General features: G+C 34.1%; 1 protein-coding gene across 3 annotated transcripts in view; it reads right to left on the reverse strand.

Moving 5' to 3' along the window:
* Nucleotides 1–26,580, reverse strand: part of LOC120418428 (low-density lipoprotein receptor-related protein 12-like) — a 180,344-nt gene that overhangs the window by 15,837 nt on the left and 137,927 nt on the right. For all 3 annotated transcript variants that reach the window (XM_052708138.1, XM_039580806.2, XM_052708137.1), the window contains exon 3: nt 9,248–10,018. In XM_052708138.1, the coding sequence (XP_052564098.1) occupies nt 9,248–9,837 (590 nt within the window). In that variant the 5' untranslated portion in view covers nt 9,838–10,018. The remainder of the gene's footprint in view (nt 1–9,247; nt 10,019–26,580) is intronic.

Consider the following 26,580-nt stretch of genomic DNA (forward strand, 5'->3'; position numbering starts at 1 on the left):
TCATGGCCGTTCATGGTCACCCGCGACAGACACGGACGACGAAACAAAGAGAAACGCAAAAAGTAACTTTTTCAAAACTTTTTTTCGTTAAATCGCGATAACTCGTGATGTTTACAAGCAAACCTCTTATGTCTACATATCAAAATTTTTGTAATTGTCTGCTCTACAACTTTGTAGAACATTGTTACACTCTAAAAAATAACCCTGCAAAGTTAGAAAAAACATGAAATTTTAAAATGAAAAATTATGTTCTAAATGAAAAAATTACCCTTCTGGGTCAATGTAGATTCGAAAAGTACATTAAATTTCCCATAAAATGACATGTTCCAAAATTTTACAGTCGGGTTACGGAAAATGAGAGAGTTTTTAAAACTTTTTTGTAGTGTTTTTTTCGATGAAAAATACGTTTTTTCGGAATTCTGAGTACGCCATCAAATCGGGCGTCTAATTTTACATAAAAGTCCCTTTGACACCAAATTTCTATCTCATCACCGTTTCAGGCTGCAAATTATTGAAAAACACCTCTTTTTTCGCATGTTCAAAAATGAAAGGGGTCGTACCGCCCCTCCGTCACGAGATATCAAAAAACGGACCTCGGATTCGTGATCAGGGACAAAAGTTACCCCTTAGGACAAAGTTTCACGCGAATCGAAGAGGGGTCGGGGTAACTTTTCCCGATTTCGTGTGAGTTGGGAATTACCCATAAATAATTAATTTACAGCAATGCAAAAAAAAAAATCTTTTATCAAACCATTGGTAATGAGTTTTTTTAGTTTTTCATAAAATTTCAAAGTCTATGCTTTGAAAATTGTTAAATGTAAAGCAAAACAAACTAGTCAGTCACTGCGAGCCGTTGGCTCATTGGCAATTAAACGTTTTTTAATAATAATAATAATAATAATAAAATTTATTTAAATGGGTAAAATATCTTTAAATTTATTGGCATTTTCAGAAGATCTAATTTCTCATTAAATTAGGTATTTTTGTATAAAATCTTTCTTCAAAATGGTTTTCAATTACAATTCATACTGAAATTTTTAAGAAAAATCTTTATATTATGAATTATTATCAAAGTTACGTCGTGTAAACTTGGTAAAAAATAATTGTAGATTTTCAAATGAAACTTCAAACATATTTTTACTAATGTTCCACTTGCCGGTATAAAATTAAATTTTGCACTCTTTTAATCTGAAATTTTGTATGAAACACAGTGACATGTTTTGAACAACTCTTGAAACAAGCCTTACCGGTTCAACAATATTTGAAAAATAAATTTAATTTTTTTCATTGTCACCCCGGTTCAAAGTAACAAAACATTTAAACAAATTGTATCTACAGTTTTATCGAATTTCAAGTTTCAATATTCTGAAATTACTGAATGTTAAAAAACTTATTAGACAAAAAAAAAATGAATACTAAGGGATACCGGCAGCTTGAGTAACATGAAAGGGGTACCTGGCCAAGAAAAGGTTGAGAACCGCTGCCCTACGTGATTGGTTGGTGGTCTGTCTTAAAATCATCCAGATCTTCAGCTAATGCAAGGACAACTTGAGTGAAAAAAGCTTATCGTCGCCAGTGTTTCCCCTCAATACAAGTCAGAGTGGTGGTTTTACCACGCTCTTCACACCTTCACTAATGTTCACCTCGCAACCCCTGGGCGGTTATAACAGCATTTTCATCACCATCAACATCGTGGTCTGCAGTGCAACAGTTCCGCCAGGTCGGTTAATTAATTGCCATGTCAGAGTCAGCCCCACTCGCGTCTTCCTCCCCACCTTTACAGCTGGTGTCACCCACCTGATGGTCTTTGTTGCCATCGTTATTCACGTTGGTCTGGTCACTCATCATCATCCCGTGGGCGGGTTGCCCCAGGTGACCGTCATTAAATGACTCCCCCTCTCTTACCCTTCTTCATCCTTCTTCATTTTCCCAGGAAAGGTGAGCGCGAAAAAAAGTCATCCCAGATCGCGTTAAAAAATCACCGTCAACACTAGTCTATGGTTGGTCAGCTTTAGGAGAGAGTGGGCTCTTTTGATGCTTGACAATTTTCCCCCTCAAATTCGTCCCATTCTTTACCCCAAACCCTTGCTAGGACTGACCGCCGGGGCATAAAGTAGTGACGGACATCCCAGAGTCCACGCAAAGTCTCGCTGGAAGATAATTTAACGGTCAATTTGCTGGCGAATTAAAGACTAATGGTTCACGCGAGTGGCTTCCGGCCAGGCCAGCAGTGTGGACGTCGTGACGGGTCGTGCTGGAGACAAGTCCTGTCCTGGTGAGCGATGTGACTTTTTTTTCGACGAAAATTGCAGAGCAAGTGCGGTGCACGTAATTGAATTTAAAAACTGAAGTGAGCGATAAAAAAAATAGCACCAGCTGGATGATGGACTGCCTGGTGGTGGTACTTTGAAGAAAATTGTTTTACCCAGGATTATCTGGGGAAAGATGTGGTTGGTCGAGCTGTCGTGAGTTCGCTTGGCGATTTGTGCCTACAAAAAGGCTTTGAGAAATTAAAGAAAGCTTAAAGAGTTGAGAAAATTCTTGTAACACCAAATTTGAACCAAGTACCAGGCGTGTCCGCTTTGTAAGCGGATGATCATGTGTTAGATTCGCATCTGCTCCAGCCTTCCATCGGATGGGGAAGTAAAACGTCGGTCTCGGCCTTAGTTGTTAGGCCGTTAAGTCATTCTAGGTGTAAGAGTCGTCATCCTACTATGAAGACAAACAACACACCAAACCAAGCCTGTTACGGTGGAATCGCTGGCGGTTGGACTCGCAATCCAAAGGTCGTCAGTTTGAATCCTGTCATGGTTCAAACATCTCATTGAATAGGCTGCTTTTAAAAATAATTATATCTCGATTAAGTTGTTTTTTTTAGTCATTAGTTTTCAGTTAACCAAATGACGAAAACATTTTTTTTACATATCAAAAATTTATAGTATTTATGTTCTACGAAATTTTACATAAATTCAAATATTTTGTTTCTGGTTCAATCATGCTGAAAATTCATATCGATGCAATGAAATGAATTGTATGTTCTTTTCAGGTTTGCAATTCAAATTTTCTAGAAATATTTTAGATTTTTGAGAAAAAATGGCCTTTTAATTTTTTTAACCAAACATATACAATTAAAAAAAATTGTAACGGCCTATAACATGAATACGGCGAAATTTTTCTAAAGAACATTATTCTCATTCGAATCTTAATTTGAGTCTGCATCTAAAATTTAATAAAAGAATTGTTTGATAGCAATTCCGTTTTTTTTACAATTTTTTTTTTCAGAAATAAATAATTTTGGGTCAAGATATTTTGAAAAATCAATTTTTAGTGATAAAAAGTCCAACTAAAGGATTTTTTCCGTGTACCTTACATAAGGAATGTATAGAAAATATTTCAGTAAAATAAAAAATAAAGAAAGTGAAATTCATCAAGTGGAAATAACAACAATGCAGAAAAAAATAGATTTTTACATTGATCATAATTTCATGTTCTGAATATTAATCGATTCAGACTGCGATCCTAAACGATAATAAATATTATTAAAAAATCTAATGATTTTTTTCTTAAACGGTTTTTAATGATTTTTTACAATGTTTGTTTTTTTTTTTTAAATTATACAATTGTATTCGAATCCTAGCAAAATTTCAATAAGTTTTAATTTAAACATAAAAAATTTGTCTCAGAAAGATCAAAGATAATTTCGATTCGATTATAAATTTTTGAAATGAGTCCAAATATATAGATTATATGAGATAAATTTTGAGTTAGATTAAGTTGTTGGCATTTCTATTTTTAGGAAACTTTAAAGCTTCTGATATTGTTCCTTTTTTACATTTAACAACATAAACTTTAAAGAATGTTTCTGACGGCTTTTTGGAGATTTTATCAATTGAACTTTTTTATTTAGCAATGTCATTAATGCAATCTAATATACGATATAAAAGTTTGTAATTCGTTCAATGCTAATACATTTAAAAAAAAGTCAGTTTGTTTTTAACCGAATAGCTTGTTGACAAAAATTGAAAAGATTCGTTTAAAAATATTTGTTTTTAAATTTTTATCTACTTTAATTTCTTTATAATAACTGTAATTACCCATAAATTAGTTTTTAATAACTCTTATAACCATTAATTCTTGAATAATTAAAAAGGAAGGGGTATGAGCAATTCTCTACGAAATCGGTATTTTTTTGTATTTTTTAATCCGTCTGAAACTTTTATGGTATGCCCAAAGAAGCCATTTTGCATCATTAGTTTGTCCATATAATTTTCCATACAAATTTAACAGCTGTCCATACAAAAATGATGTATGAAAATTCAAAAATCTGTACCTTTTGAAGGATTGGGTGAGAATAAGAAAACATAAATTTCCTAAGGCAAAATACAGAGAATTTTCTCAGCTTTTAAAATAAACCCAAAATTAGGCAAACATGTGCACTAATTTAAAAAAATGAATAACTGCTAATATTTTCAAAAAAGTTACATAAAAATGGCTATAACTTGAAAACGGTGCACTTTATCAAAATTTCACTGGAGTATTTTTGGATTGCGAATTTGATTTTACATCGAAAAATTATGTTGAAAAATTTGTGCGACCATTATTTCGATTTTTTTTAAACAGTATTGATTAAAAAATTCATAACTCGATCAGGATTTTTTGCACAGCCTGGAAATTTCTGAAAAGTTGGCAATTGATGTCCTCTGAAATATATACAAAAAAGTGTTTTTTTTTTTTGCAAATCAAGTTTTAGTCATAAAAGCTCAGCTCCGTTGTTTTAAAATATCAAAAAATGGAGTCCGTATTTGTAAGCAGAAGCCTGAAATATTCCTCACAATAAAGTATGAAAAGAAGATGGGTCCGGAAAAGAGCTTTGTGAGTTGAGAGAGTTTAACTCTTTAGATTTTACAAGCACCATCAACTTTAAGTATTTAAACACATTTTTGTGTCCCGCAACACATATCAGTGACGAAAAGCTGGCAATTTACACTAGTTTTGTGTTTTACCCTTAAAAAAAGAACAAAAAGCTGATGCAAGCTGCACTCAAACCGAGGGCACTTCCACACTCGGAAAGCACACATAGAGTTTGGCACACACATTCACAAACCAAAGTTGTCGTCGTGTGGCCTGGCTTGCGAGTGGAAAATTTAGTGACAAGGATTTATTCCACTTGGTTTCCGACGTGACACGCTCTCAGAGGTTTTTGCTGCCGCCGTCAAGTGTCCCGCTCCGGGATGGCCACAAAATTGTGACAGGTTCACTGGTTTGCCGACTGCAGAACTTTGTTTATCTTGCAGAGGACAGGTTTATTTTTGTTATTTTGTTTGAATCAAAACTTTCTGATTTTCCTCAAATGCCCTTTTGTTATGCCATACAAGCAAAACAATGCCTGTAAAATGTTTTAAATTTAAATTAAAAATTTATCACCTATCACATTGCAACAATCCCACCCGAGTGCAACATTCAATTCCGTGTTCCCAGATCGAATTACGCCCAGCTTTGTGCCAGCATCGAAAGCATCGGTCCACGTGGCCACGTGCAACTTCAAAATGAGCTTACACGTGGCACCGCGGGGAACAATGAAATCCGGAGTATGTGCTCGACTTTTACCCCTACTTCGGCATGCTGAACCCAACCCTGCTGCTGTTGGACATTGTGGACGTGAGACACACTTCCTGTTCCGGCCCCCCGGTCTGGAGGATGGCACGGAAACAGACCAACTGGCGGCCGAGAGGGCACAGTTAGGGTCTTGTAAAATGTGGCAAACTACAGTGGTGTCATGAAACGTGGGGTTTTTGGAAGAGAATGATTAATGCAACTAATTTAATTTAAGACTTTATTTCTATTAAATTTTCATGTTTTATAAGAAAATCTTAACAAAATTTGTGGGGTAATAAATTTTAATGGTTTTGTGGACTGCGTGAAATTCGTGAAACTATGCAATTTCCACGAAAATCCGCAATAATTTTCTTAAATCAATGCATAGAAATATCAACGGTACTTTACCAGTTTTGTTTCATTCCCCCCTTTACAAGTATGCTTGAACGTCAATGCTCCATCCCATTTTTGAAATTAAAGTCAGAGTTTTATTCAATAAAAAATGTTTTGGCTTTTCTTTTCAAAAAAAATAATTAAAAAACATATAAAAGCTGCTCAGATTCAAACGAATGTATAAAACAGAACTCATGATATAATCTTTTTCAAAAAAGAAAACTGACAATATTCTGTTATCAAAAAACTCATAAAAATCTTTTAAATATTTCCTAGAACTGCAATATTAAATCTTAGACCAATGTAAATTATTGTTTTGAATCCTCCCCCTTCAAAATTTCTCGATTAAATCAGAGGGCAATTGATTGTAAACTATTAAGAATATTTTGAACAATAATTGTATAATAAATTAACATAAATTCAAATATTATCAAAAATGGACTTTTCAACCTTAACCAAATTTTGAATTTTTGGTCGACAGACCAAAAAAAAAACATAAAAGTTCAGAATGTTTTTTTTCTCATAGATTCATTGTTATGTTTCGAGTATTTTACAGTAGCATAACTGTAATCATAAATAACGGCCCCGCACCGCCTCTCCCTTTTCCCTCGACCACGACCAAAATCGAAGGACAACATTTTTTAATAAATGTTGTCCATACAGAAGTTTAACAAAAAAATTAAACCTGCTTTTATTTTTGAAAAACATAATACAGAAAACACAATAAAAGAAATGAATAAATTCACATTTATGAACTGTGACTATTTTGGATTTTTCAAGTTTTTGGCAATGAGGTATATCTTTAGACACTTTCAAAGATGAATTTCAAAACAAAAATGACTTTCCTATTAACTCATAAAAAATTGCATGTTTTCAAAAATAAATTAACAATTTGTAATCCTGATTTTTTTTTTCAAATGTGTTTAAAGACATTTGACATCATATGTTTTAAGAACCTCAAAGCTTTATAAGTTTTTTGTTCAAGCATGGCATTCTTTTTTTTTGAATTCTTTTGTCTTCCCTTGCTCGACTCCAGCAACAATTTGTTGAAATTTAATTTAAAGATAGAATTCCAAAATGGAAATTGTATATTTAACTTGGGAAATCAAGAATAAACAATTTGGGCTTAAAAATATCATTTGAAGCCCTTTTACTTAATAATTTTAGATTTTTTCTGAGTCCATTGAAATTTCCACGAAATGTGAGCAACAAAAGTTTTTATAAGTTATTTTAGCACTTATGCTTTTGCTGCGTAAAATTTCTGTTTTTGAGTAGAAAATTGCATATTTTTTTTCAAGACTTGAATTATCTCCGAAGCCTATTAATATGTGAAATTGAAAATCAGGATAAACTTTTTTATTTAATTCAAATATAAATGAACGAATCTTATCAAAGAAACGACATTTTTAAAAGATATATCAACAAATGTTGGCTAATGCAAAATCTGTTAAAAAAATTATTGGCAGCATCCGTCCATATTTTCTCAGCTTTTCAAAAATATATTTATATAAATATAAATAAATTTAAATAAAAAACAGTTTGAATTGTTATTGAAAACCATTTTGAAGAAAGATTTTATAGAAAAAATACCTCATTTAATTAGAAATTTGATCTTCTGAAAAGCAAATTAAGTAAATTGCTAAAGTGCAAACTTTAAGATTATTTTTGCATTGCTATGATTTTTTGAAAGCTAGATTTTTTTAAACTGTCAAAAATGCATTTTATAGATTTCCAAAATCTTTTCTAATTCAAGATTAAAAACTATCATGAAAAGTTACTTGTTAGATTAAGTGCACCGTTTTCAAGTTACGTATGATAGCCGTTTTCAATTTTTTTTAATTAACCTTTCGGAAGTTACGCGTAATATAATGCCGTTTCTTATAAGTGTCCTTATAAAGTGTGTGCAAAGTACATGTATGCGACTACAGGCGGGCTAATTAGAAATCAACGCTGAAAAAAAATAGCAATAGCATTTCTACTTTTTTGAATATTTTTGATCTTTTTTTTTTGTTGTTAAGGTACCGTACAGGCCGCGACACGAGCATGAATTGAATTTTTTGATAATTTGTTGTAAAAGTAAAGATTTTACAATTTTGAATATACACAATGCAAAAGTATGAGATAATTTTACAACATTATTGTTTACGAAATATTTAAAATAGAATCTACCATTTCCAAGATATAAAGAATTTAAAAAAGCTGAAATTGAGTAACTTTAAAAAAACATATTTCGTAAAATTGAAAAAGTTATATTAAGCAGCGAAAAGTCGAAGAAAAAATGTTTAAAATGGGAAACTGTAAAAATAATTACCAACCTTTTGAATTGTTTTTAAAAGAAAAATGGCACTATGTACAAATTTTGAACAAAAAATATCAGAAAAACACGAAAACAGTTTTTTATTTAAAAAATCATAAAATATATAACAATAATAATATAAATAATTCAAACATATTTAAAAATGTGAAGGAAAAAAAAATTTTTTTTTCAAATAAAGAAACAAAATTGTTTTCTAGGCAACCTTGATCATAACAAACAGTTTTGTCAAAAATTGGTGATAAGAATATTCCGAAATTCGATTTGTTTTTCTTTCCTCAACTATTTTTAAATGTTCGCCATTAGAGGATTTGCTTTCCTAAGATCGCTCGTGGTACTCCCAGGGGTACATGTACCCCAGGTTCAAAACCGCTGACGTAGGGTAATAACTTAGATTGTTCAGGAACTGTTATGATTTGCATCTAACAATTTTACATTACAAGAAAAAACATTAAATTGAAATTGGTTGGAAAGAAAAGAAATAAAACCGTTGTTTCCAGAGCATCAAAAGCCGAAATCTGTATGGTCATTTGAACTCCAATCAGAATTACTTACACCCAGATTTTCATGAATCGTGCTGTAAATATTCCAACCACGTCCGCCTTCTCTTTTTTTTAGTAACTCTACACCGGCTATCATGAGTGCTCCAATTTGTACTCGTCCCATTTACATCGACGATGGGTTCAGCATGAATAATGCAGAATTTGATTCCTTTTTTTTTGCTTTTACCCTCTTCTTCCCATTTGCAACAGTCAGGTACAACCTATCAAATTTTCCACTCCATCAGTTCTGGCGAAATGAACTCCACTAGGTTTTTCCCGTTGCTGCCGGAGACTGTAATCTACTCGTTTATTTTGGGACACAATGTGACTAAGTAATGCACTCCCTTGTCATCACACCCGATATTCTGTTCAATTTCGAGCTCAACAAAAAAGTTTTACTTACGAGTAGTCCTGCTTGGCGTAGCAATGACCCAGGAAGCGGCACTGCAACGCGTTACACTGGTACGGCTTGACCTTGTCCACCTCGTACGTAATGTTGAACCCGTACACGTCCAGCAGATGATCCAGCGCCCGCAGATGCGTCCCGTACAACGCTTCCATTGTAAATCGGATCTCCAAGTACGGACTGTTAAACTTGATCCACGGCACGTTCGTAACGTCGTACTCGCTCAACTCAAACACATTCTCCGACGGAACCTTAAAGTCCTCGCTGTAGTACATGTACTCGGTAAACCTCAACCCACTCAACACGTACTGCTGCGTCAAATACACCACGATCGAGCTGTTCGGCCCGACCACGCCGGACGCATCGATGATCCACACGCAGCTGATCGGAACCGGAAAGCGCTCGGGAAAGTTCGGCGTCTGAAGCGTTCCGTGGGTCGCTGTCAACGTGCCACCGCACAGATGGGAAGACGCCGAAAGCGATGGCTGCGAGTCCGCAGGAGAGCCATTGGGACTGGCGGCCAACCGTCCAAACAGGCCCAGCATCAGCACAAACAACCGCAGCAGCAGCAGTTCCGGACCGCACATGCTCCCAGGTCCTGCGAGGGCGGTGGCGGCGAGCTGTCAGAACCGTGGCCACACATTCATCGTTGGCGGTAGGGGTGAGCGGAAGCTGGGGAGAGATTGATGACAGCGGCGATGGGACTTTTGGAGCGCGGATCAAGCTGGTGCATCGAACTCAAGCGGTGATGTTGAGCGCTGGGTCAGTCTGAGGAAATAGAGGAGAGAGAAAAAAAAAACAGTATCAGTTTAGACATTTTACAAATCAACTAGAAATACATATAGGGCAATTCTCTACCAACTCACACGAAATCGGGAAAAGTTGCCCCGACCCCTCTTCGATTTGCGTGAAACTTTGTCCTAAGAGGTAACTTTTGTCCCTGATCACGAATCCAAGGTCCGTTTTTTGATAGCTCATGACGGAGGGGCGGTACGACCCCTTCCATTTTTGAACATGCGAAAAAAGAGGTATTTTTCAATAATTTGCAGCCTGAAACGGTGATGAGAGAGAAATTTGGTGTCAAAGGGACTTTTGTGTAAAATTAGACGCCCGATTTGATGGCGTACTCAAAATTCCGAAAAAACCTATTTTCATCGAAAAAAACACTAAAACAGTTTTAAAAATTCTCCCATTTTTCGTTACTCGACTGTAAAATTTTTTGGAACATGCCATTTTATGGGAATTTTAATGAACTCTTCGAATCTACATTGACCCAGAAGGGTCATTCTTCCATTTAGAACAAAAATTTCATTTTAAAATTTCGTGTTTTTTCTAACTTTGCAGGTTTTTTTTTAGAGTGTAACAATAATCTACAAAGTTGTAGAACAGACAATTACAAAAATTTTGATATATAGACATAAGGGATTTGCTAATAAATATCACGAGTTAACGCGATTTTACGAAAAAAAAGTTTTAAAAAAGTTACTTTTTGCGTTTCTCTTTGTTTCGTCGTCCGTGTCTGTCGCGGGTGCAAATGATAAACTTTAAAATATGATTTATATAAAACATGATATCGTTATTTTATCTAAAATTTTAAATTGACTGTTATCATTTTATTTGTTTTAATTTATTGTTTTTTCAGACAGCTTAACATATTTTTGGTTCACGTTGTTGGGCATGCACATTCAAGCAAACAGTGTTACGACGAACATAAGAACTTGAATTAAAAAATCAGTGCTTCTATGGTAGCAATTTGAAGTTAAGATATGAATTAAAGTTCTCATCACTATACTCTTGAAACAATTATGTCGAAAATTAATATTTCGCGATATATGAATTACTGAGAAAATCATGATATTTCACACACATCAAAATAAAAAAAGACAAAAAACTAAACCAAATTTTCAATTGCAAAAAAAAACTTTTTATTTTTGATTGAATTAAATACCCATTTCAAGCCATAAATACAGCAATTCCATTTGCAAAGAGCCTAAACCGAAAAATAGGTTCGAAAATTGCCATTTTATGAACCTCCCTAGCACGATGTAGGTCACCTTAATGGCCAGACAAAAAAAATACGGGTCTAATTATTTTGGCCAAGGAACCCCCAGAAAAATTTTGAGCCCGATCGGAGAACTTTTTTTCGGTTTAGGCTCTTTTCAAATGGAATTGCTGAATAAGGATAGTGATTTTTTGCGTTTTCGCGGTAGCCGCGTAATTCGTGAAATTTGAGCCTTCCCGTGAATTTAACTACATTGAATTTTAATACTTCATTAGATGAGCTTTTTTTATATTTGCGAAATTTTGTATTTACTTCAGATTAAAATCTTTAGTTATTATTGGAAATTAACCTGCCTGCCAAAACTAAGATTATCTTTTTCGATGCGAAAAAGTAAAACAGACCGATTTGTTTTACTTTTAATTCAACAAGTCAACTTTTAGGATGTTTAATTTTTGCTTAATTTAAGCTTATGATTGTATATTTTCAATTATAGGTATAACACTAATGTGATGCTTTTTTCAGACCGCCAACATATTTGAAAAAAGTTGCAAAAAGGTGTTTTGAACAAAATAGAAATATCAAAAAGAAAATGTGTTGTAAATGTTTGTATTCATAATCAAATCAGCCAGTTTTGGCCTTTTGTATATTTTGATTTTTTTGACCACAACCTTTTGAAGATAAATATAATTTCCTTGAATTAATTGAAAATTTGCAAATTTTTGACGGCAAACTAATATAATATTTATTCATATTGTGATTCTTTTTGTTTCCACAGTTAAGAAATTTTGCTTGAAATTTGAATGATGGTCAAAAAAAATGGACTAGCTTGAATGAATTTTCAAGCAGATTCAATTAAGTAAAGTGATAACTAAATATCCACTGATAAATATGTGGTTTCTACTTAATAAAAGAATAGAAAATAGTATTTTTTTGATATTTTGTGTCCAAAATAATCTGTCAACATTGGTATTATAAAAACGTATTGAAATAAAACATTTTGGTGTCCTTGAAAAACAGTTTTAGGGTTGCTTCCGCGAAATTTTGTTTTTTTTTTTGTCGTAAAAATACACTAGCCCTAGAAATGATTTATCATTTATGGATTTCGAAAATCGGACAAATCGATGCTCATTTTTCAATTGACGAAAATATTTTCAAAACGTCAAAATCAATTAATTTGTCTCTTTTGAAATGTTACACTTGATTTTGTTATTTTGAAATAAATATTCAAGAGGTTAAAAAAAATCTTTAAAAATATTAAGAATATAACATTTTATATCTCTACAACAAATGAAAGAGAACTTTTTCATAAAAAAGCCCAAACATCACAATTATAAAGTACTAAACATGTCTTAAATGGCATTTACTTAAAACGATACATTCTATCACCACAAATTTCAGAGAACACGTTTGAAATTTCATATCTTCGTGAAACAAATGGCTCAAAATGTGCTTCTATTGATTTTTGGTTATAATGGTTTCATCAGATTTTTTATTTGATGCAATTTTGGTGCATTTTCCGCAACTTAAAACCTTGCGTGCATTTTTATTCATGTACATAAGATTTATTTTTAAATTGAAAGTCACCACCTCTGTAGTGTTCCCCAGATATTTTTATATGAGAATCATCTATTTTCTTGTTCACACATGAGGTCTGCACAGCTGATTCCACGTAGATTTTTCCCGCCAGTAATGACAGGAAACGCTGACAAACGGAATATGTGCCAAAATATACAATTTTAACATATGAAGGGAAATCATCGTGAACTGGAACTGCCGGTCGTTAGCCCGGGTAAAGTGGAAACGTCGAGATGATTGTTGTCATCTGCTCTCATCTAGCAAAAAGCCATACAGAGAACCCCGTCCCATTCAACCGGCTCCGTGGCTTAATGGTTACGGCTTCTGTCTCCCAAGCAGAAGGTTCAGGGATCTAATCCCGGTCGGTACACGGAGAAAAAAGAGTTCCCAAAATCGTGAACAAGCGTTCATGAAAATGGGAACCACGAACAAAGTGTTCAAATTTCATGGTACGTTTTTCAAAATCGTACCATGGGATTTGAACACTTTGTTCGAGGTTCCTATTTTCATGAACGCTTGTTCACGATTTTGGGAACTCTTTTTTCTCCGTGTACCTTTGAAATTTGGAATCAGGAATTTGAATATGAATAAAAACTAAAATGAAAACAGGTGGGATTTGAACTCACACACTTGGATTGGTGGTCTGGGACGCTAAGCATTCGGCCATCAGAAGGTTATACACTCTAGCAGTGAAATGATCCGTAGTGTTGAAACATGTTATCTTCTCATATTAAATACGCGCTGATCCCTGATTTGCCTGAGGGGATTGGAAGTCTAAATATAGATCGAGTTTCCTTCAGATGCTTGCTTCTATGTTTAGGCGGGGCCGAACAATGCCCAGCGACCTCGGAATTGGACCGCAAGGAGCTCTGTCATTCTGAAATGGGTCGTTGGAAGCAGCGCGAGGGCTGTCACCACCTAATACCCGGGACTGAGATAAGCTGTATCAGCATTCGGCGGCATTTACAAAGTCTGATACAAATTATACTTTCGCTTCGCTTCGCTTCGCTTCGCTTCGCTTCGCTAGGAGACGGTGATTTTAGCGGATTGCAGACTGGATTTTCGCCATGTGATGTGATGATTGTCTAAGCCCAAGTTGCCTTAGGAATCGATAATTGGGAATAGAACCAATTCCACCTGAACCAGATTCTCACCACCATGGCAGCCGTCCATTGCCGGCCGCTCCCATCTCCACCGCGCACCAGGGACAAGGAAAGGGAATTGGAAGACGGGAAGTGTTGATGCTCCACTTTTTTAAGAGTATTAAGGGAAAATCTCCACGGTATCCTCAAGTAAGTTTCGCTTGGAGTTGGACGGTTTGTGGGAAGGTGAATGGTCTGAGGAGCCACCCTAGGCGAGTGGTAACGACCGTTGCATTGTTGTTCGAATTCTTCGTAAGTTTTCATTTCTAATGGGAAAGCTTTCAATTCTTCTCATCTCTTATTGGATGAATTCTATCAGTCGCCCAGGCTATTTATAGCGAGGTAATGTAGGTTCATTTCAAATGCGCCTGCATGCATGCAATGCAATGCATTCTTGTGTGTTCTGATATTCAACTTGCATTCAACTTTATTCTCGTCCGTTTCTTGGATTCAACTATATCAGTCTAAGTCCTACTAAAGCTACTAATGCTCCACGGTAAAGTGGAAAGCATTTTGCTTGCCAATCTTAAGGACAGGGGATCGAACCCCGCCGTGAGCTGAAGTTTTATTTTCATTAATTCCAAATTCAATGAGTCCAGAACTTTCTCGTTGGGAGCAGATGGGTATCGAACCCAGAACCATTCGCTTATAAAGCGAACATCGTAACCATTCAGCCACGACCGCTCCTTCAGTCTGATACAAATTATACTTTCCTATAATTTCGCTACCGGTTAGCGGGTATTGGATTGGACCACACACACACACACAGAATCATCTATTTTCTTGTTGATTAAATTGATATCTCTTGAGACACAAATTTGCGAATTTGTAAGTGGAATTTGTAACCACGTGGACACTTTAAGGGATTTGAGTTTGATTTTTTTGAATGAACAATTAACACGAGGAGCTGATATTTTCGAAAAGGCTTACATGTGGTTAATGGATCGTACCTAACCTTTCAAGTGCAACATTTACCTTTGTTGTTTGCAAGATATTGCCATTCGAAAAAAAGATTTTAGAAAAATTGAAAAATTGTGAAACTTTGGGGCACAGACAAAAAAACTAGTTCGATTTGACTGATATTCGGGATTCTTGCATATTTTGTGTATAAACAGCTCCAACAAATTTTAACATGAACAGAAAAAGTCGATTTTGAATTTTTAATTTTTTTAAAAGCAGTTGAGGTGGCATGTTATTTCCGTATTTTTTTTCCATAACATTCGCTCAACTTATTGAATGTTTTTATAATGGCCTATAGATTCGGTGGTCAAGTCTTCAGAGCAGGAGGTTACGTTTTGAAAACCCGGAGATGAAGTGGAAGTCTGATTCGCTAAATCTTCAAAAACTGTCGAAGTCGTTAATTTGACTTCGCTGAAAAACCTACCCAACTCCACAGCCCAAGTTTCTAGAAGTTCTGAAAATCTAAATCAATTTCCCATTATAATGAAACTCCATTCCCGATGAAAACCGGTACATCAAACGCTCATTAATCGGAACACACCGTTGACTGGAGGCTGTGGCTTCGCCGAAGCTAATTGATTGCCGTTTAAAGCCTCTGGTTTTGCTGAATTGGTCGACCTGTGTGGCCGGTGACCATTTGTGGGCCAGGTTCAAATCAATGTTTTGGTCGAATTGAACTGCCAATACATGGGAGGAGATCGGAATAAATGGGTGCGGTGCGGTTTCGACTGCAAACACCAGTAAAGCTATTCATTTGCGGGTTTTGGAAAGCGTTGCAAATAATTGTAGTGGTGGTGGTGGTGGTGGGGTTTGGGATGCTGATCAGTGAGGTTTGCATTTTAATTAATGATTGTGTAGATATAAATTGTGCTTTCGACACCGGAAAGCGATAAATCGTGCAGGATTAATCGATCTTTTTTTTTTTGTTGTCATTTGAGATTCAAGGATAGTTTTTTTGCTTATTATATCTGTCAAGAGGGGGCACTTAAAGTGCCTTAAAGTGGAACTCTTAGTGAACGATTTTCTTTCAAATCCTTGAAGCAAACACAATAACAGTATCTCGGAGACCATTACTTCCAGCTATTCAGCCAACCGTAGTACTTTACTGCGCTGTCCCAGTAAGGGGAGCTCCCAGGTCATTACTTTCATCCGTTATGCTTTCTTTATCTCTGTAGGCTGCCTCTTAACGTTGAGCAACAAGGAACAAGGAAGCAATTGAAAGTTTAAACTTGCTTATTTCAGTGTTTTGCTTTTTAAATAAAAAATGTTCTCAACATCAAATAAGAAAAGCCTTTCTCAGTAGATTTCACTATTTTCCAATTTGAGCCATTCCCATCAAAGAAAACTCTTCTGAGGGTTAGAAGATATGCAAAATATGAAAAACAGTAGAAATAAAACAGATTACGTTCACCGAAACTGGTGCTTACTGCAGCTTAACCAAAGAACACCAAGAACTTCACAGTAGTGCCCGCTAGCAAAGCTGTCACGGAGAGTTTCCCTTCCCTTGAGCAGCAAAACGGGGGGGAAATGTTCGTGATCTGTCTGAACGTTAGTTCCGAGGAAAAGAAAACCCGACAGAACACTGACCGCACTTTTCTCAAGCATTTTCACTCTCGCACACACACACACATCTCAAACTATGCTGCAGAACTCCAACTTGGGGGAACACTTGGTGTGTTTTCCATCTTATTTCCCCCTCCACCGAAACCAAACACCATGTGCTGGCCAAATAGTGGTGGATTTTCTTTGGTCTCTCCCGTTCCCGCTTTTCTGCATGTCTGAAAATAATAGGAAAATGTGTTTGTGGTGTTTGTGCACACACACACACACCAACAATAAAGCCATTGCGAGTATTACAAAGAAAATCGCACCAAAATATGAAAATCGTTATAATAAGGTCGCGCTCACACACACATTCAAAGCATGCAAAAATCCCATTCAGGGTGTTGTTTGCTAGTGTGTATGTGTACTGTATGTTGTGCTTTTGTGACCGAGCTGCCAGGGTTAGGATTTATGATGATTGGCGTTCAGCTGATGTTGATGGTTTTTGGTTGGTTGAACATTTTCGTTCTAAATGGAATAAAAGCCTGTCGGTTTTGTAAAAGATTGCTTATATATAACTTTTGAATAATTGATTAGTTAAATTTTAATGATTTTAACATTTTCTTCAAAAAAGAGCAAAAATTTGCTTTGAGACATTTTCAATTTGAAAGGAGCTTTATTTTTAGTTTTCATGCGATTGTTTCAGATTTGTTGGAAGCATTATTTTCTACTTTTTTTTGTTGCAAACGACTCATAAGTGTGGATGACATCGAGCTTTAGTTGGATGATGAAACTAAAAGAACAATGCTAACTGTCTGACGATGGAGCGCGCTAGAAAAAAGTGCAAATATTTAATTATTCGTCTGGAAGTTAACGAGACGGAACGATTCGTTCAAAGGAAAGGATTTGGTATGGATGGTTGATAGTTCGTCGTCTCTTTTCTCCCAAAAATCCAGTCTGACAGGACATGGATTAACGACGACCCTCCATCCCAAAAACCCATCGACGACAGTTTGTCCAGGACATCTGTCGAGCTTTTGGAAACGGTTCATAAATATTCAACCACGAACTGCTGCACTGAACGAGCTGAGTTTGTAAGTTATGGCTATTTTGGTATCTTGTTGCATTTGTAAATTTATCAATTTATCAATTTATCAATTTATCAATTTATCAATTTATCAATTTATCAATTTATCAATTTATCAATTTATCAATTTATCAATTTATCAATTGGTCAATTTATCAATTTATCAATTTATCAGTTTATCAATTTATCAATTTATCAATTTATCAATTTATCAATTTATCAATTTATCAATTTATCAATTTATCAATTTATCATTTTATCAATTTATCAATTTATCAATTTATCAATTTATCAATTTATCAATTTATCAATTTATCAATTTATCAATTTATCAATTTATCAATTTATCAATTTATCAATTTATCAATTTATCAATTTATCAATTTATCAATTTATCAATTTATCAATTTATCAATTTATCAATTTATCAATTTATCAATTTATCAATTTATCAATTTATCAATTTATCAATTTATCAATTTATCAATTTATCAATTTATCAATTTATCAATTTATCAATTTATCAATTTATCAATTTATCAATTTATCAATTTATCAATTTATCAATTTATCAATTTATCAATTTATCAATTTATCAATTTATCAATTTATCAATTTATCAATTTATCAATTTATCAATTTATCAATTTATCAATTTATCAATTTATCAATTTATCAATTTATCAATTTATCAATTTATCAATTTATCAATTTATCAATTTATCAATTTATCAATTTATCAATTTATCAATTTATCAATTTATCAATTTATCAATTTATCAATTTATCAATTTATCAATTTATCAATTTATCAATTTATCAATTTATCAATTTATCAATTTATCAATTTATCAATTTATCAATTTATCATAATTTCTAGTAACTTTCACAAAAAAAAATCACCTGTAACAAGCCACCACACCGCCAACGAAATACACACAGCAATACTGCCAACTTGGTGTAACCAACTGAAAGTTGCTGTAATTGATTTCGACATTGTTTTATCAGCCAAAGCCGAATTTATTCATGCGCTGCCGTGCCGAGCAGAGGGTTTTGTTTGCTCCCATGCGAGATGGAGCTTTTGCCCAGAGAAAAAATATGTGAAAATTATGGAAGCTTTTTTTTCCAAGCTCCCATTTTCACCTCGTTTAAGTCTCGTTCCAGCAGCTCTGTTGGGAGAGGGGGTTTTCCCTCCCGCTCCCACCCAACAAATCCTGATTTCTACACACGTCAAGTTGTGTTTGCTCAGTTGATTGGATTGTTTTATGTGCGTGAGCCTGCGTGATTGTGGATGTGTGAGTGGAAATTGTGGCTGGTGGTGTTTGGTTGGGCGAGATATTGGCCCTGTTTTTCGTTTAAAGAAATTGAGGTGAGAACTGGACGAGGTGTTGAAAACGAACAAGAATGCGTGGTGTTTTTTATTTATTTTTAATGCATTGCAGTTTATGGAACATTCATTATGTTCACAATACTCAAAACGTCATGCAAATGAAGTCCAAATAAATTGCAATGAGTTGAAAATACCTGTTGCAATTAGTTTTCAAAGCTAAAAAAATTGTCAGATGTTCATTCTCCACCAACTCACTCAACAGTTGCCGAGACCCCTCTTCGATTTGTGTGAAACTTTGTCCTAAAGGATAATTTTGTCTTTGATCACGAATCCGAGGTCTAATTTGCGGTATCTCGTGAATGAGGGGTGGTGTGACCTCTTCCAATTTTGAACATGTGAAAAAATACGTGATTTTCAATAATTTGCAGCTTGAAAACGACGCGCTCGTGCTATCTTGTCGCACCCACCATTTCGACGTTCGGAAAAAAATCGCGTTTTAATGTTTGACCTTGAATAAACAAAAACAAAAGCACGCAATGTTAACAATAACAAACACGTTTTGTTTGGCTGACCATTTTGTGCATTGTCCCGAAGTTTGGTTGTAGTTGGTTGCTGGAGTCCTGAGTTATAATTACACATGTTTACGGTAGTCTCATTTGTACGTGCGTCAAACGCGTTCTGACCTGAAATCCCTTTGGCCAGTTGTCGTACTTACATCAATTTTCAGGGAGTGACAAGATAGCACGTCATGATTGAAACTTCTTTTATATGTAGAGTGAAAACAATGCATGGAGTTTTTTTTTCTGTTTTTATTGAATATCTCAGGATTGAAATCGAATTTTGGGGATCAGTTATGTTTTGTTCTACAATATTAACGTTCTACAGCAACCCAAACCGATTTGTCCTATATTTGAAACAAATACTTTATCTTCCCTAAAGATTAAAGATATATTTCAAAAGTCATGTTTTTAGTTAATGTGTGACAACAGGTCGAATGCCAAAAAGACGAATGGCCAAACAGGACAAAAGGTCGAAAGTGTTTTAATTTTTTTTTCAACATAAAATCTTTTAATTACTGGGATAAGGTATTTTAAACAGCTTTAATTAATTTCACTTCTATATTTATTAAATTTTTGCGACCCATTTAAAAAAAAATGTGATACTTTTTTTTTGAAAGTTATCTTAAACAATTAGGCTAAACAAATTTTAATTAAAGTTTTTGTCACTTCTTCCCTCAGTACTTCAAATTTTCAATGGACATTTCAGTGCAATCAACTGAATTCAATTTAAAATGCATTACACTGCTTTTTCAGCCTGTTTGGGTTAATTCAAAAATCTTTTGAATTTTGTTGGATTTTTAATGTACAAAGGCAAAAAAGTGTTTTCCTATTGTTTTTTTTTTTCGTTACATTTCACATTTTTTTAAACTAATGATTGTGTATCAACAGTTCGGGTGTATTATGCATTTTCCAATCGTTTATTCATTGAAATGTTGAAATTCTGGAGTGTAGTTATTTTTTTGGACTAAGAAAATTTGTGCAAATAATTATGAAGCTGAACGTTTAATCTTTATATTGGAACGGTTAATGTTTGAATGAATAGATAATGTCCTTAAAATAATTCAACTATCAATTTTATTATTAAATAAAATAAAACTTTGGACGATTTTCGATCACCGTTATTTTTTGTGATTACGAGTTTTGATTGATATTTTTCGTGATCACCGAAAAATAACAATCAAAACCCTAAATCATAAAATAAAACTTACAAAATATGTTAAAAGCATGTTTTTGATGAAGCAAAATATAGAGAATTTTCTCAGCTTTTCAAACATATTTTTTTCAAAAGTGTGCAAACATGTGCACTGATTTTAAAAAAAGAAAAACTGCGACTATTTGAAAAAAGTTACATAAAAATGGCTATAACTTGAAAACGGTGCACTTTATCAAAATTTCACTAAAGTACTTTTTGATTGCAAATTCAATTTTACATCTAAAAATGAAGTTAAAAAATTTTTGCGACCAAAATTTCGATTTTTTGAAAAAATCAGTATTGATTAAAAAATTCATAACTCGGTCAATGATTTTTTGCACAACCTGGAAATTTCTGAAAAGTTGGCATTTTATGTCCTCTAAAACATATCAAAAAATAAAAAAAATTAAAAAAGTGTTTTTTTGCAAATCAAGTTTTAGTGTTAAAAGTTAAATAAAAAAATCACCAAATTTTTTTACCGTGTATTATTTTTTTCCAGTGTAGTCCGTATCCATACCTACAACTTTGCCGAAGACACCAAATCGATCAAAAAATTCCTTCAAAAGATACAGATTTTTGAGTTTTCATACATCATTTTTGTATGGTCAGCTGCCAAATTTGTATGGAAAATTATATGGACAAACTAATGATGCAAAATGGCTTCTTTGGGCATACCGAAGGCACCAAAAAAGTTTCAGTCGGATTAAAAAATACAAAAAAAATCGAATGACCGAAATCCTAGAGAACTGCTCTATTACGACAAACAAGAATAGGTTGATTCTGAAACAAACAAAAAAAATTAAGATGCCACCTTAAAAAAAATGCTTGAACCCTTTGGAAAAATGTTTAAAAAAATCATTAAGAATGGTTTTTTTTCAATCTTTAAACATATTTTTTTATGTCTGTCTTTTTGAAAATATTATTTGAAAGGAAATATTTTTTGAGGGTATTTAATGGTTTGGAAGTTATTCTATTTAAATTAGAATCAATTTTTCAAAAATATAGAAAAAATAAAAGTTAACAATTACTGTTCTTTGTATTATTTTTTCCACATTCGGCCTTTTGTATTTTCGACCTTTTTTCTTACATCAGTTTTTAGTCACCTATTTGGTTTTGCTTTAATTGTTTTATTTTTTTTATTCTTCTACATTGTGAAACATCGTTTCACTGTTGAAGAAAAATGTATAATATTAACGTTTAACAAAAAGCTGTTTTTCTAAATGAAAAATTAATCTTTCGGATTGTTGCAAATTCAAAAAGTGATTTTTTAATAAGGTGGTTGATGGTGTCTTTCACTTTTGGGGCAATGACTGTCACTGATGGTTCTGAATTCAGGGTGCATAAATAGTTAATTGAAATGAATAACATTATCACCATATGTAAAAAGCTTCTATAAACAACACAAAGAAATCATTTTTTTTATAGAAAAAAAAAAACGAATTTGACTTTATAGCTGTCGGCCACTATTGCTAGTACCAACCACTAGTGTCTTCCTTTTTTAACTACAAGGACTTCGCCGCCCTGGGCTCCTAAGTGTTTGAGTACGGCACGGAGCGACGGCGCCGGATACCCATATTTACACAAAGAATTTTAGAGCGCCCGCCGCGGGATTCGAACCAGCAACCTCTGGATTGTGAGCCAGTGCGCGGTCCGATTGATCCACACGGGCGGGACGTGTTTCTCAACCGGTGAGGAATTCCCCTCTGGGGGGGAATGAGGATGCAATAGAAATGTAATGCCTTTGAACCAGCTTGTAAAAATAATTCATGTCTTAAACTTTCTTTGAAACTATCGAATTGGAACAAATATTTCAACTATAAAATTAAAAGTCATTTACGTTTTTAAACCCTTTCAAACATAAGCTGTTTTTAAAAAAAGGAATGTTTTTTTTAACACATTTTTATGAGTTTTTGTTCCAATTTTAAGAGATTGATAAACTCTCCTAAAATTTAAGAGTTCTTTGAAAAACTAAATTGAACTTAAAAATTCTGGAAGTTTTTGCATTGATTTTAAGAAGCAGATTTTTTTTTGTGAATTTTCTCATCTCTTTTCAAGTATTTTGATTATCGCCAGTTTTATATAGATTCATACACGAAAAGATCATCAGATTTTTATTTTTATTTTAACTATTTAAACGTTTCTTTCACAGCCAAATTAATTTAACTATATTTGAAAAAATATCTCTGGAAGAAAGTTTACACAATTTTGGAATTATATTTTATTTCACAAACTGCATATTTAATTTTTTTTTGTTTTTTATTGAAACTTCAGTTATATGATAACCATTAAATGGTAAATTATTAAATTTGTTTATAATTTATTCCAAATTTAAGGGGGGAATAAAGTTCATTAAATGGCTGGAGCAAGTTTTTTTTTAATTTAATGATAAAAATATGAATTCAACAGTTTCAAAAAAGTGAATTTTAACCAATGTTTCCGAAATAGTTTCAAAATCCTAAAAATATTTCGCACAAGCTACAATATCTGTAATAAATAAAAAATATCGATTTCAAAATAACAATTGACATAAAAATCTTCAACAATTGTCCAACAGATTTGCTCACAAGGTTTCGATCCGACCAGCTTTTCAATTGTCACTTACAGCATTTTTCAGCACAATTGTTTTCGTATTGCATCTACATTAGGGTGGTCCAAATCCGGGCTTTCTCGGGGCTACCCCCTGAAATCATAGATTGATCCATCACTAGGCTAAATTCAAAATTTGAGCTCATTCTGACCACGGGAGCCCCTCCCTCTAATCACTTGAAGTTTGTATAGGGAAAATCGTCAAAATGCATCGAGAAAAGCAACTGTTTCAGTTTTCTACCCGTGGAGGGTGCAATAGATGTAGAATCTTTATTAAATTATGAACAATTTTCCCGAAGACAACATATTTTTAGGATTTTTTGCTGCTTTTTCCGAAGGGAGCTCAAATTTGAAATTATTATAAAAAGTTATGTTATTTTTTTTTAATTGAGACTTTTGGCAGTCTTGACTTCATCCAACCTGTTTAATTCCTTGTCTTCCTCATAAAAGTTGCTGCACTTTTTTAAAACAGAAAGAAATTGTTGGAAAAAATCTCCACTCATTAAAAATTTATTAAATGGTGGTGGCCTGTTATTTTTGTAACGGCACTCAAGCTCACTAGAATTTCAACACCGTGGAAGGGTGAGTGGAAGCTTTACCCTTAATTCAAACCATAGAACACGATTTAACGGTGGGTGGCTGTTTTGAGCGGCAGCTGTCTGAAAAAATAATGTACACCGGCAACTGCCGGGCAGTGCTGCTAGAAATGGCAAAGGGATTAAACAATTAATATTTCAACCTGAAAATGCTTGTTCGCGGGGCTGGAAAATTACCTTGCCTAATGTAATATGCACCTTCCGGTCGAAGGATGTTTGCGGTGGACGGATTTCGGAGTGAAATGGTTCTCGAGAAAGGTTGGTCGGTTAGTCGGTTTGCTCTTTTGGTAAGTGTTTAATTATAGATAAAATTATGTTTTTTCATCCAAACTCACAAAGAACCCCGAACGAATCAAATTTTCCCATCACCCACGACAGCTACAATCTGTGTGACAGCTGTGTTCGTAGACGCAGGAGTGACAGTTCACAGCCAATATCATTCATCTCAACCGCAAACCCAGTTGACTGACAGTCCAACATTTGGCCTGCCAAGTTTATCAAACACATCTCCCACTGGGGGTTTGGTTTGTGTTTATCCCAAATCTTGGTCCCAAATGCCACGCGCCACGAAATAAACCCAATATTACCAATAAAACCATTTGTCTCTCCCACAGGACGCACAAATCTTTTGGGGATCCGAAAACAAAATAAGGAAAAAAGAAACCCCAAAATCGATCACAGTCATTTCGTCAAATCAATCACGAAAAACCTATTGGCAGCTGGCTGGTGATAAGCGATAAGGGGGAAAGTTTTTTTTGGGGAAAATTGGACTAGAAAAATGTGAGCCTGTATGTAAAAATCGAAGCCTGGGAATGATGAAGTCTGTCCCGAAACATCGACTGACTGAACGGGGGAAATCCCTATTTGGGATAACGAGTTCATAAAATAACGACGTGTAAGCCAGTTGCATATATTCCAAGGAATTCTATGAATAATACCGTGCGGTGGGGTTGTTCTGGACCTTTTTGATACTAAACAAGTTAAAAATTAGATTCAAGCTTTAAATTGCATTTTTTTCTGAAATGGATAATGTATTTGAACAATTTATTTGAAAAAAAAAATGTAAACAAATAAACAAAAAATCAAGATTGGATGGTTGAAGACTATGACTTTTATTGTTAGAAAATATTTAAATACAAAAAAGATTAAAGCAGTCTCAAATGAAATATTTAAAAAAAATCTTCGACGTATGCACTTTGTTTCGTAAATCTGTGATAACTGATTTTCTTTAATTGAAAAATAAAACACCAATATTGCCAGTTGACATGGACATCCCAAACACACACGCAGAGTCAATAGAATTACTCTTCCAGACATTCGGTTCCTGTCGTCTAGGCCACCATCATCATCATCATCATTCCAGCCCCAACTGCTTCTCCCACGAAATCTAGATCGGTTCTAATCAAAGCCGAGGTTGTCCCGGGTTTTTCTTTTCCATTTTGTTGGACCTAACTTTTTGTCCTTGTGAAGAAAAGTACGGGGGTGAAATTTTCCCACGAAAATTTTTGAGATTTTTGTTCGCTCCATTTTCAGGGTCGTGCCATTACTTTTGCTGGATTCCTTTTGGAAAAGTTGATGAGTTGAAGGGAATGATACGAGGCAGGATACAAAGGAATAAATCCACAAGGGCAAAATCTTTAACTAGTTGGATTAAGGAGAATACTTTTTAGAAAAATTTAGGAGAATTTAATTTAGAAATTCACATCGCAAATCAAACATCTACAATTCTCATAAAAAGCTTGTGAAAAACAATTGCAAATAAAAGTTTCTCAATCAAACCAAACAACCACTAGATCGAATTCCGCAAATTGCAACCAACAATCCGTGAGTTCTGTCGCTAATTAGCTTAACTAAACAGAAAGAGTTGGTTCCACTTTACACTACGATTTAATTGATTGCCCTAAGCGCGTCCCATGTGTTCCAACAACAGTAATTTCCAATCGAAGCTGGGAAAACATTTCGAACATACAACAAAACACAACCGCACACAACAAAGTTAACTGGTAATAAAAGTTTTTCAATTAAATTCCAATTGGTTGCCGGTGCAATTTCTGGGAAAACAAGAATAACTGTGGGGAGAAAAAAATCCGCTTTTCCCTCTCGAGGTTTCACGATCGAACGGACGTGCAAATAATCCACTTGATGAGTGAAGCAAAGTTTCAGCAATAATTTTAAATTGAGCAAAGCTCGGTGACGGGATTTGATTAGCCGTGACTGCAGCAGTGTGACTGATTGAAAAAGCACGCAAACGCGATGGCTTTCGGGAAAGCGCTTTCTCTTTTGTCCGAAGCTTTATGCAGATTATCGCTCGTTAAAAAGTGCCGTAGATTGGCTTGATGGGGGAGGTTGCTAGCGTCTTTTTCGTATTTTTTGTCTTTTTTGTCTTTTTTGTCTTTTTTGTCTTTTTTGTCTTTTTTGTCTTTTTTGTCTTTTTTGTCTTTTTTGTCTTTTTTGTCTTTTTTGTCTTTTTTGTCTTTTTTGTCTTTTTTGTCTTTTTTGTCTTTTTTGTCTTTTTTGTCGTTTTTGTCTTTTTTGTCTTTTTTGTCTTTTTTTGTCTTTTTTGTCTTTTTTGTCTTTTTTGTCTTTTTTGTCTTTTTTGTCTTTTTTGTCTTTTTTGTCTTTTTTTTCTTTTTTGTCTTTTTTGTCTTTTTTGTCTTTTTTGTCTTTTTTGTCTTTTTTGTCTTTTTTGTCTTTTTTGTCTTTTTTGTCTTTTTTGTCTTTTTTGTCTTTTTTGTCTTTTTTGTCTTTTTTGTCTTTT

Source organism: Culex pipiens, chromosome 2 (genome assembly GCF_016801865.2).
Source record: "Culex pipiens pallens isolate TS chromosome 2, TS_CPP_V2, whole genome shotgun sequence".
Lineage (NCBI taxonomy): Eukaryota > Metazoa > Arthropoda > Insecta > Diptera > Culicidae > Culex > Culex pipiens.